Below are 10032 nucleotides of genomic sequence, written 5' to 3' on the forward strand. Positions count from 1 at the left end.
TAAAACTTTACGATAATATTTTCTCACAAAACATGTAGCAGTAAACACTTTGAAGGAGGTGTTCACGGTGTTGACCGACAAAATACAATCCTCCGAAGCGAGAAGTATCGAACACTGCAGTAACGTGTTACAGAATACCAACATCAAAAGTGTGTACTACTGATACTACCCAACTCTGTGATGATGACGAATAAGGCTATTTTGTTCCAATTAATCAGGACTATTCCATATGCAACTTCAACAGAGGGGTGGCAGGCTTTCCACACTATTATTACTTGTTCACACCTGGAGTATTTCTGAAATTGTGATTAATTGTGGAGCTCATTAAGCTAGTCCATTAATGCAATTACTAAAAAAGTAATGAGTCATTGGGCCAAGCAACATTTTTTAACGACTATTGTCAACTGCCGCATTTTGTTTTCTGAAATAAATATGAATGATCACAGCAGTTTTATACATTTCTAAAATTGTAATGACAAAAAAAATTGATTATTAACAGCACCCTGTTTCCTGTGTTACTAGCCTGTATATGGGCATTGTGAAAATTGAAAATTATTTTGTTTCTCAACTTTTACACAGCATTTGTGATGACAATGGACCACAGTCTGAAGGGGATTCAAATATTGACAGTTATTGATTGCATTTGCTTTGAAAATTGTATTTTTGAAGTTGTATAGTTACCAATTTACTGTTTAAGTATGTGTATTTAAAATTTGAATATTGATTCTCATTATATTGTATTAATGAAACTAACTAAGAGCTTGAGAAAAGTGTCAGCATACTTAGATACATAAACCTTGGAAATTATTTTGGAAATTGACATAGCAGATAACAGTTATAATGTGGTAACAAAGAAAATGGTTACAGGTAGAAACAAAATTTTATTGAAATTTTTAATGTTTAGAATATTAAAGTAACAATTTTGGAAAAAGTTCCACCCCTAAACCTAAATTTAACCTTTACTTCCAGCCCCCAATTCAATTTTATTTGCTTCCTCTAGAAAACTATAAGTGTGTTTAGGAGAGGCCCATACAATTAAATTGGGGGTGGGTGGGTGTAGGGTTAAAGTAACAGTCAGGGGTGGGGGTACAATAGGAACTCTTTCCACATTTTAGATTTAGATTTAGATTTTTTTCACTTTAATATCGCCAAATATTGGTCAATGCGATCACTTTACTGCCAGAGTTTATACTTTGTGGTATTCTTGTAATAACATGTACATCTTGCTTGCTTGTAGTCATATTTAATTAGTAAGATGATTAACCTGAAATGACAGTGAAAAAACAGGTGTTCATGTGTGCTTTCACAAGAATCTGTTTGTGCTGCATTGCTACTGCATGTGATGTGAAAGAAAGTGTTCCATTTTGAACACATATGTTTGTACAAAATTCTATTTTTCTTATTTTTTTACCAAATGCAGATCAATAGCTTCTATTGTTCTATTTATGTAAATTTTAGGCACCCCTCCCATACATATACATAAATTGTGAAATATTATCCCGAAGTAATAACACTAAATTTTCCCAGCCCCCCCCTTCAATTTGAAATGGTTTGCTCCTAACATGGATCTGTGGAAGTGATGACAGTAAACATTGTAAGCTTTCTGTATTTTGTAAGCTTTTCAACAGAATGATATCACCTTATGACCAGCATATTCAATTAGAGGTTCCACAGCTATATATCTCTTGAGTAGCAAGATATTGATTAAATATATTTGAAATAACAACAATATTGTTCCAAAAATTTGACCTGTTTATTGAAAATTTGAAAAGTAATTCTTTTAATCACACTTTGAAAATTCATTTTCTGTTTGCTGAAAGTATTTTATAAAGACTATTTTTACAACTTCTTCATTTAAAAAAAATGTTTATTTAATTAATTTCATGAAAATATTACCCACCCAATTAATGCTAGAATGAATTTAAAAGTTGAATGAAATTGAAATTTCCATCCTTGTTTGCTTCTTCCTGAAACTTATCAAAATTGCTAAACTTGGTTGTTGATACCAAATAAATTGTGTACCAGTTACCTATTTTTTTTTTTAGAATACATTTATTTATCTAACTAGAGTTATTTATTTCAGAAATTTTATGTTTTCCTTCACCTGTTTTTGTAGTGTCAACAAGTGGTTTCGCAACCTTTGACCTTATGCAAATCTATAAGTCAAAGGTCCTTGCCTCCCATGCTGCTTTGCGATCTGATCAAGGACAGCCATTTTAAACCATGTGCTCGCAGTTGGAAGTGCGCTGTTTTCACGACACGAATTTTCATTGCATTTCAAGCCTAATATTTTCAATTGCTGTTAATATCTACGGTTTTAAGGTTTGTACTAATTTTCTTACTGTGTTTGTTTTCCATTTTGATGAACTATGCAGTTTGAAAGACGAAATTTTGCCACGTGTCAGAAAGATGAATGTCTTCTTCAGACCCGAGTTAAATGAAGTTGTTGCCGGCTTATTGACACGGTTTTATTCGTTGACAAAAGTTCAAACTCGCAATGTATGTACTAAAGATCATAACCATTTTTTCGGCCGAGGATTTCAATATAAATAACTACCATTAACTTCTCAATGCATTGTGCTAGGTTCTGTGTCGCGTAACACGTGGCTAGATTTTATTTTTAGGGGACGACGAAAATTACTGCGTTTTTCAGGCCGTAAACGTCTTCCATCGACAAATGTCTCTGACTTTCATGACTCAATCATAATTTATCTGCTATTTCCAGGGGTTCTATATTTTCTAATTCTTGTATAATTGTCCAGCTTTTATCATGAAGGCGCGACAATATCATATAAATTTTTATTGGATAATTAGTCTAATAAAAATCAAATGAAATGTTGGCATCACCAACTCTTATTACAGTTTTTTCTTCAATATTATCATCTAATAAAGTCGAAGTTAGACACCCATGTTTGAGCAACTATTGGGGAAGATAGTTTTTCTCCAATATTAGCGGATAATAATGAAATGTTCGCAGAGATGTCTAACTTGGACATTATTAGACGAGAATATCAGAAAAGCAAACTGCCCCAATAGTTACCCAAAGAGGAGATGTCTAGCTTAGATATTTTTAGACGATAATTTGATAACATGAAAAAGTGCACCTTTTTCACTTCTTTACTTGGTGGGTGTGGTTGGCCGCTGTATCCATGTTGTGCCTTTCAGTTTATTGATTTTGTCTATATGCCATTAGTTGGGCCGCTATGATGAAGACCTCTTCATTGTGTGGTTGTAATCATTGTGATATCAGTGATGAAAAAAAGTTATCCCTGTCTGAAAATATATTCATATTGCTGTTGAAACTGCACGTCAGACTGAGGTATCACATTCATGTTCCCATAAATATATTTTGTTTTGCTGATTTCAAGTCGTTAAATTCAATGCTATTCTTTTCTTTAATTTATTACAGTTATAATTGAACCGCCAACACTATTTTCATCTATAACTTCACTCGCCTGTTAATGAAAGATGCCAAAAGTGAAGACTGAAAAGAAATCGCGTACCCACAAACAATTCCAGCAAGGTGTTCAGTTCAAAAGGGACCTTGGCCAGCATATTTTGAAAAACCCACTGGTTGTTGATGGGATCATTGAAAAAGCAGCTTTGCGCAACACTGATGTGGCATTAGAAGTTGGTCCTGGTACGGGTAACATGACAGTAAAATTGCTGGACAAAGTAAAGAAAGTCGTAGCATGCGAGCTGGATCCAAGACTGGCTGCCGAGGTGCAGAAAAGAGTGCAGGGCACACCATCGCAGACAAAACTACAATTGATCATTGGTGATGTCTTGAAATCCGACCTACCGTTCTTTGATGTCTGTGTAGCTAATTTGCCGTACCAAATTTCATCTCCCTTTGTATTCAAACTGCTACTACATCGTCCCTTCTTCAGGTGTGCAGTGTTGATGTTTCAACGCGAGTTTGCTCAGCGTCTGGTCGCCAAACCTGGTGATAAACTGTACTGCAGATTGTCAATCAACACCCAGTTACTGGCCAGAGTTGACTTGGTTATGAAAGTTGGCAAAAATAATTTCCGCCCACCACCTAAAGTAGAATCTAGCGTAGTGAGACTAGAGCCGAGAAATCCCCCACCGCCGATAAACTTCCAGGAATGGGATGGTTTGGTGAGAATAGCCTTTACAAGAAAAAACAAAACATTGAGTGCTGCTTTCAAACATAATTCAGTTTCGGAAATGCTGGAAAAAAATTACAGGATTCATTGTTCAGTGAAAAATATCACCGTAGCGACAGATTTCAGTATTAAAGATAAACTGGAGAAGATACTGTTGGACAATGAATTCAGCAAAATGAGGGCAAGAACCATGGATATTGATGATTTTCTGAAACTATTGCATTGTATGAACTCGGAAGGAATTCACTTTGCATAAATGAGAAAATGAACTTGAAAATATCAAGATCAACCTTGTTTGAACTTAACAGTAACACTTTGCAGTGCTATTCAAGTTCTACAATTAGATTGTTGCGAAACAAATTTGTAATCTGTCAACTATTTGTTGTATTGACTAGACTTAACATACCATATTTCAATTTGTACCAGTTTTGTGATTGAAATCAATTCGAGATTTGACGACTAAATTATAATACATTGAAAAAATGTTTTGTCTCTATTCCATTGAACCTTTCATTGGCTGTAATTTATCCCATCACAGAATCAAGACCTGACACTCCTGGGATGTGAAATGGAGATTTAATTCTGTATTACAGGTATGTATTTAGTAATAGTTTGCTTGACAAGGTGTTAGTATTTAGGGTTTACAGTCCTTGGAGTTGAATTACATATTTTTAGTTAGAATGATCCTGGTCATGTATAACAAACTTTATATGCAAGACTATATTATATGCATTAATAAACTTCTTGGCTGTGGCTAACCACAAACTTGGGAGAAATTAACTCAATTGAGTAATCCCATTTCAAAATATTGTTGCATCAACCAAATTGTTTTATTGTATAGAAATATGGGCATTTCAGGGCAATGTTCCGTGTATAATTGAAATACGACACCCCCCCCCAAATAATTCCATAAAAACAGTACAGCTGAACATGTGATGCTATCCCGTTATGGCATTCCTGTAGTAGTTTGAATGTTTAATGTATGCAAAGTAGCTTTACTCTTCTGCTTTCAGTGTGATATCGGTGATGAAACAAAAGTTATCCCTGTCTGAAAACCTTAGGATTGTTGAGACAGCACGTCAGACTGAGATATCACTTTATGCCAGCTGTAGCAAGTTTGTGATTATCAGGCTCACTTTTGTAATAGACATTTGTTTATTTGCAGCATGCCAGTATTTGAGCCAAAGATGTGAATATGGAAAACTGCATTGTCAGGTGGGTCAGCAAGGTAGTTGAAATTTCATTGTGGCCGTCTTCACCAAGTTCAAGTTTGTTGCGTCAAATGCATTGTTTGGTGAACCTGATTTTAATGTAACCACAGCCACCTCCATGAACTCGTTGATCTTGGTGAAATGTGTGGAGGTTATAGTTTTGGTATTTAGCAACACTGCCTTGAATATTACCATCCTTGCTTTTATGGTGCTTAAACTAAATCTTTTCCCAGTTAATTGATTGAAATTTTCGGAGCTTGAACGTATGCCTTGGTTGCCATGATCATGGAAGGTACTAACAAAAGGAGCCACGGCGCTATTGTTTTAGCTTTACCCCATGATCGTTTGTCAATGTTTGTTCACAAACATTGGTTTTCGTTAGCTCTTAACACCTTCGTACAATGGGTTGCGCTAATCTCGAGCATTCAGTAATATTCGGGGCATGTTCGGAAGCGATAGACGAACCTCGCATGTACAATACTGAAAATGGTGTCTAGTTTGAATGCTGTTTCCCGAGATTTTGGCGAACTTTAATGAAAAATTGGCAGATATAACATTAAAGATACCATTGTTATTGCGTGGGTTTGACGCCCGAAACTATTGAAATTTTTGACCACCGAGCATCGGCGAACACCACCAGAAAAGATAGTATCGAAAGAAGGGCATGCCTTGACACTTTCTGTGATAATATTTGGGAGTTTTGTTGTAGACACTCAAAATATTGTTCTTGTTACAGTTGCTAATAATTAAACCATGTGAAATACGTGAAGTCAAACGTTTATCTGTTGAATTTCCGGTTGTGAAATACGTATTTTGACCTTTCACACCTAAACAAACGGAGTACGCATGTGTGATGACCATAGTTTCATAATGCGCATACATTTTATGGTCACATTTAAAAATCGGTAACTTGTGTCGTATTCCGCCAACTAGTTACTTGTGTAAACAATCGCAAACTATCATCAACATCAAAGATGAGCTAGACAATGTCCTCATCAGGATTAACTTGGGTTGAAACAAAAGAAAACAAGCCTGTAAAGAAGATTAAGTGGCCACCTGAGAGGCGTCGTGGCTCCTTCAGTTAGTACCTTCCATGCCCTGATCAATTACTGCCCATACTCCCTCGTACTTGGATTGCACTCGCGTAATGTTAGACTAAATTATTACACTAACGATCAAATGAGAGATGCGTAAACACTTTTCAACGGGTCTGTAGATTTGATTATCTATTGCTTGTGCTTATTGAAACAAAAAAAAGCAGGATATCGGCTTGCCAAAGAAGGCGCACTTTAAAACATTTGTAGAACAGGATCTGCCAAGGAATTGGTTCACAGGCTATGGCCAAATGTACAGACTTGGCTGGTGAAGGTACAATAATATAAAAATGTAGTTGTCTGGTGCCATATTCTGGTTGGCAAATACTAAATTAGGAAATTTATTCTTTGTTGTGTTGTAGTCATTTGGCTAATGGTGTTGACAGTAGGACTGCAGCCTTGCAATTTCAAGTCGATGATGTTGAGGAATTATAAAGTTGATAGGCCTGAATAATAATGAAGCCACTAGAGATCTACTGAGACTTGAACTGAAGATGTAAATGGCTGCCGAGATGTTTGAGTAAGGAGGCACAAAACTCGCCCCAAAAAAATCCAGTTCTAATTATCGTTTAGTTATATAGGTCAGGGAAACTTGACACTGAAGAAAATAGAACACTGAGGGGCAGTCTTGTGCTAAACGAGACCATAAACTAGTATATTGCTAATGATTGTGAATGTATCAATTTGCAGGTTTATCCTGGTGTAATTGAAATCGTTGGCTGGTCCAAGGTAATTAAATTTATTTGCTAATTTAACTTGATTAACCAAAGCTGAATTTTGTCTTACACATGTGATAAAAATAGCTTTTCTATGATGTTGCTGTGCATAAACTTGTCTTCTTCATGTGCTCTGCAAAGTCAGTCGTTAGTTTGTAATACCATTGTAATTTGAATGCAAATATTTCATCATGTGATATCGGTGATGAAAATTAAGTTATCCCTGTCTGAAAACCTTAGGATTGTTGAGACAGCACGTCAGACTGAGATATCACAGCCCAGCTCAAGATCACCTGCAAAGGAGATCATTTCTGTAACTATCTACATGTATGTATAATTGTGAAATCACCATTTCTGTGGTTTGTCTTTCAGAAAGAAACCTGTGGTAGTGCAGTCAATCTTGGCATGAACATGAAGGTATATAAAATGTCTACAATATCTCCTCCCCTCAACATTTTCCTACAAGTGACAACTGTTGTAAGCTTTGGATTCCTGGTGAATTAGAAATTTCTCAAATGATCACTTGTTAGATACCTGATACTGCTAGACTAATTTAGCAATTTTCAGTTACAAAAATATTAAATTTAGTTCCATCTGTGTTTAATTTTACAAATTGCTCATTTATGCAATTATGCTTTGAAGTCGACTGTTTCTAGTCACTTCTCTATTGACCTACTAACTCAATACTATAGACTGTATGCTACCCTGGGGTGCTCAGAAAATATGAATGTCATTGATGGTGTACTTAGGTTGCCAAGTAGTTATGGAAATACTGTATTTGCTCCATAAGCACAGTTTGCACACTGGATCATTAAAAATGGCTTTTCACCAGTCGCACATGTCATTTACACAAGTATTTGTGCAAATAGAGTACTGGGTAAATGAGGAGTGCAATTGGGAGTTGAATATAACTTATTCCATTGATCTGTTCAAGATAGGTTAGAGAACCAAGTCAGTGATGTAAAAAAATTATTTACAAGTTATCCAGAACTGAATTTAAATTGAGGACAATATTCCTTACTCATCTGAGACTTGGCTCATACTCTGAACTTGAATGCACCTTCCTAATTTAGAATGGGAATTATGATTTCAATATCCATTTCATTTCAGATGTTTTTGCAAGACTCAAGTGCTGCCATAGTTCTGGTGAGTTTGATTTTGTTATTGTTCAAAATACAAATTTTCAAATCTTGGGGAAATCTTTTGCATTTTTGTGTAAAAATAATAGTTGCATCAGTATTTGTAATGTGGTCCTTCATCATCAGTTGAAGACTAGGTAGTATTGGTGCATAAATAAAAACCAAGACTGCAACTGGAGATGTTCTATTATGGACAAACATCCTTACTTAATCTTGGGACATGTAATGTGTAATTAATCTTTTCAATGTATGTACTAAACATAAAAATGAAAGTTCAACATATTCGTTATTTTTCAGATGTAGTATACCCTTGATAGGAAAGATTAGCTCTGCTGACACCCCGAGTAAACGCTTGTGTATACAGCTTGTGGCTGATAAACAAAGCCACATCACATGCCCAATTTCCAGGTAAGTTTCAGACTTCAGTATTTGGTATAAACTTTGATTCGGTTTGTCTGGGCTGTTACATCTTTGAATGTATTAAAGTCTAAAAATGTTCTTAACTTTGACAATGCATGCAGTCATATTGACATGTGGTATTGTAGTGAATGATGATGTCTTCTATTTCTGACACCTATTGTGAGTGTCTTTGATCACAGTGAACTGAATTATAGAACTGACACTACAAATACTAGCAAATCTCTGCACTGTAACTTAATAGTGCCTGACACCAATTGATGCATTGTTATGTCTTGTATTTCAGACTTGTCATCTTGATGCCTTGTGCAGAGCCTTGCTGAGATTTGGTGATTGTGCAGAGATAGACTTGGTAAACTTGGCTACAACTGAACATTTTCAGCTTAGGAGCATGTCTACTGATTTTTTTTTTTTTCAAGTACCAGTATAGCCAATAAAAAAATTTTATAAAACGAGATTGTTTTAATACTTTTACAGAAAGTATTGCCATTGAATCACTGTACTGCAGTTTGAACTGATTAAAATCTGTGGAACATTCTTGCTTAGAAAATATTAAACCACAATGAAGCTTGCCATTTCAAACAAAAATGAAGATGTAATTATTCAACAAACATTTCAGTACAAATCTTTGTCTCAAAACAGTTTTGGTATTAAAGCACTACAAGTTGCTATGGTTCCATATCAAAAAACATTGCATTTAACTGACCTAACAGCTTACCCACGAAACTCGCTTGTTACCAAGGAGCTGATCTGCTAATGCTCCTCAGACTTGGTTTTCCTTTACCAAAAAACCTCCTTGGCTTGTTTCATTTAGAAAGCAAGTTTGAATATAAAACAATGAGAATAGCAAATTTGACTCGGCATGAAGTAAAAAAAAAATTAATGTACGTCTTTTCAAATTTAGTAACATGAATAAATGAACATACTGAAGCAACCAGTTTATAGTACTGTAAAGGGGGTAATTATTCACTGGGTTTTAATTTAGCTTATTTCGCTGACAGGAAAAATGCTCTAAATTAAAACACAGTGAATATGTAAAATTTAGCATAGAACACATTATCTAAATGACGAAACCGTGAATTTAAAACCCACTGAATATGCCTGAAACGGTAAATCAGTGAAATTTAAACCTAGTGAAAATTAGTCATTTTACAGTAATTTCCTTCAACTGCCCATTTAAAAACTGTCAACATTGTCAAATTTTACCCACCCAACTAGAGTACAGGTGTGACTTGACTGTTTGAATGTAATCATCTTGGTCAATTCATGAGAACAGACTGAAAAATGGGTGGCCATATCATAAAGGCAATCCTGAAATATGACCA

The 10032-nt window shown here is 35.2% G+C and overlaps 1 protein-coding gene and 3 non-coding genes across 9 annotated transcripts; all 4 read left to right on the forward strand.

Moving 5' to 3' along the window:
* Positions 1-2184: 2184 nt before the first annotated feature.
* LOC144357852 (dimethyladenosine transferase-like) lies at positions 2185-9641 on the forward strand. Of its 6 annotated transcripts, none has more exons than XM_085502228.1 (6): positions 4746-5345; positions 7126-7164; positions 7524-7568; positions 8262-8297; positions 8588-8698; positions 8994-9641. In XM_085502228.1, exons 1-5 carry the CDS (start codon positions 5157-5159, stop codon positions 8591-8593), a joined length of 315 nt encoding a protein of 104 aa, XP_085358354.1. In that variant the 5' UTR covers positions 4746-5156; the 3' UTR covers positions 8594-8698; positions 8994-9641. The 6 variants fall into 6 exon arrangements, 5 of the variants coding, with proteins under 5 accessions (XP_085358350.1, XP_085358353.1, XP_085358351.1 ...); XR_014930081.1 differs by lacking the exon at positions 8994-9641 and adding an exon at positions 6798-6955 and having other exon boundaries at positions 5220-5345; positions 8588-8600; XM_085502224.1 differs by lacking the exons at positions 7524-7568; positions 8262-8297; positions 8588-8698; positions 8994-9641 and adding exons at positions 2185-2322; positions 3410-4723; positions 6798-6955 and having other exon boundaries at positions 5296-5345.
* Positions 3242-3325, forward strand: LOC144357861 (small nucleolar RNA R38). The gene has a single exon (XR_013421742.1). It is a non-coding gene; the product is annotated as a small nucleolar RNA R38 (small nucleolar RNA).
* Positions 5146-5225, forward strand: LOC144357859 (small nucleolar RNA R38). The gene has a single exon (XR_013421740.1). It is a non-coding gene; the product is annotated as a small nucleolar RNA R38 (small nucleolar RNA).
* LOC144357860 (small nucleolar RNA R38) lies at positions 7346-7425 on the forward strand. Its single transcript, XR_013421741.1, has one exon. It is a non-coding gene; the product is annotated as a small nucleolar RNA R38 (small nucleolar RNA).
* Positions 9642-10032: the final 391 nt, after the last annotated feature.

Source organism: Saccoglossus kowalevskii, chromosome 8, assembly GCF_978046115.1.
Source record: "Saccoglossus kowalevskii chromosome 8, keSacKowa6.1, whole genome shotgun sequence".
Classification (NCBI taxonomy): domain Eukaryota; kingdom Metazoa; phylum Hemichordata; class Enteropneusta; family Harrimaniidae; genus Saccoglossus; species Saccoglossus kowalevskii.

Bases quoted from the DNA above. Each gene is read 5' to 3' on its own strand.
- LOC144357852 (XM_085502227.1), top strand. From the start codon at position 3,469: ATGCCAAAAGTGAAGACTGAAAAGAAATCGCGTACCCACAAACAATTC.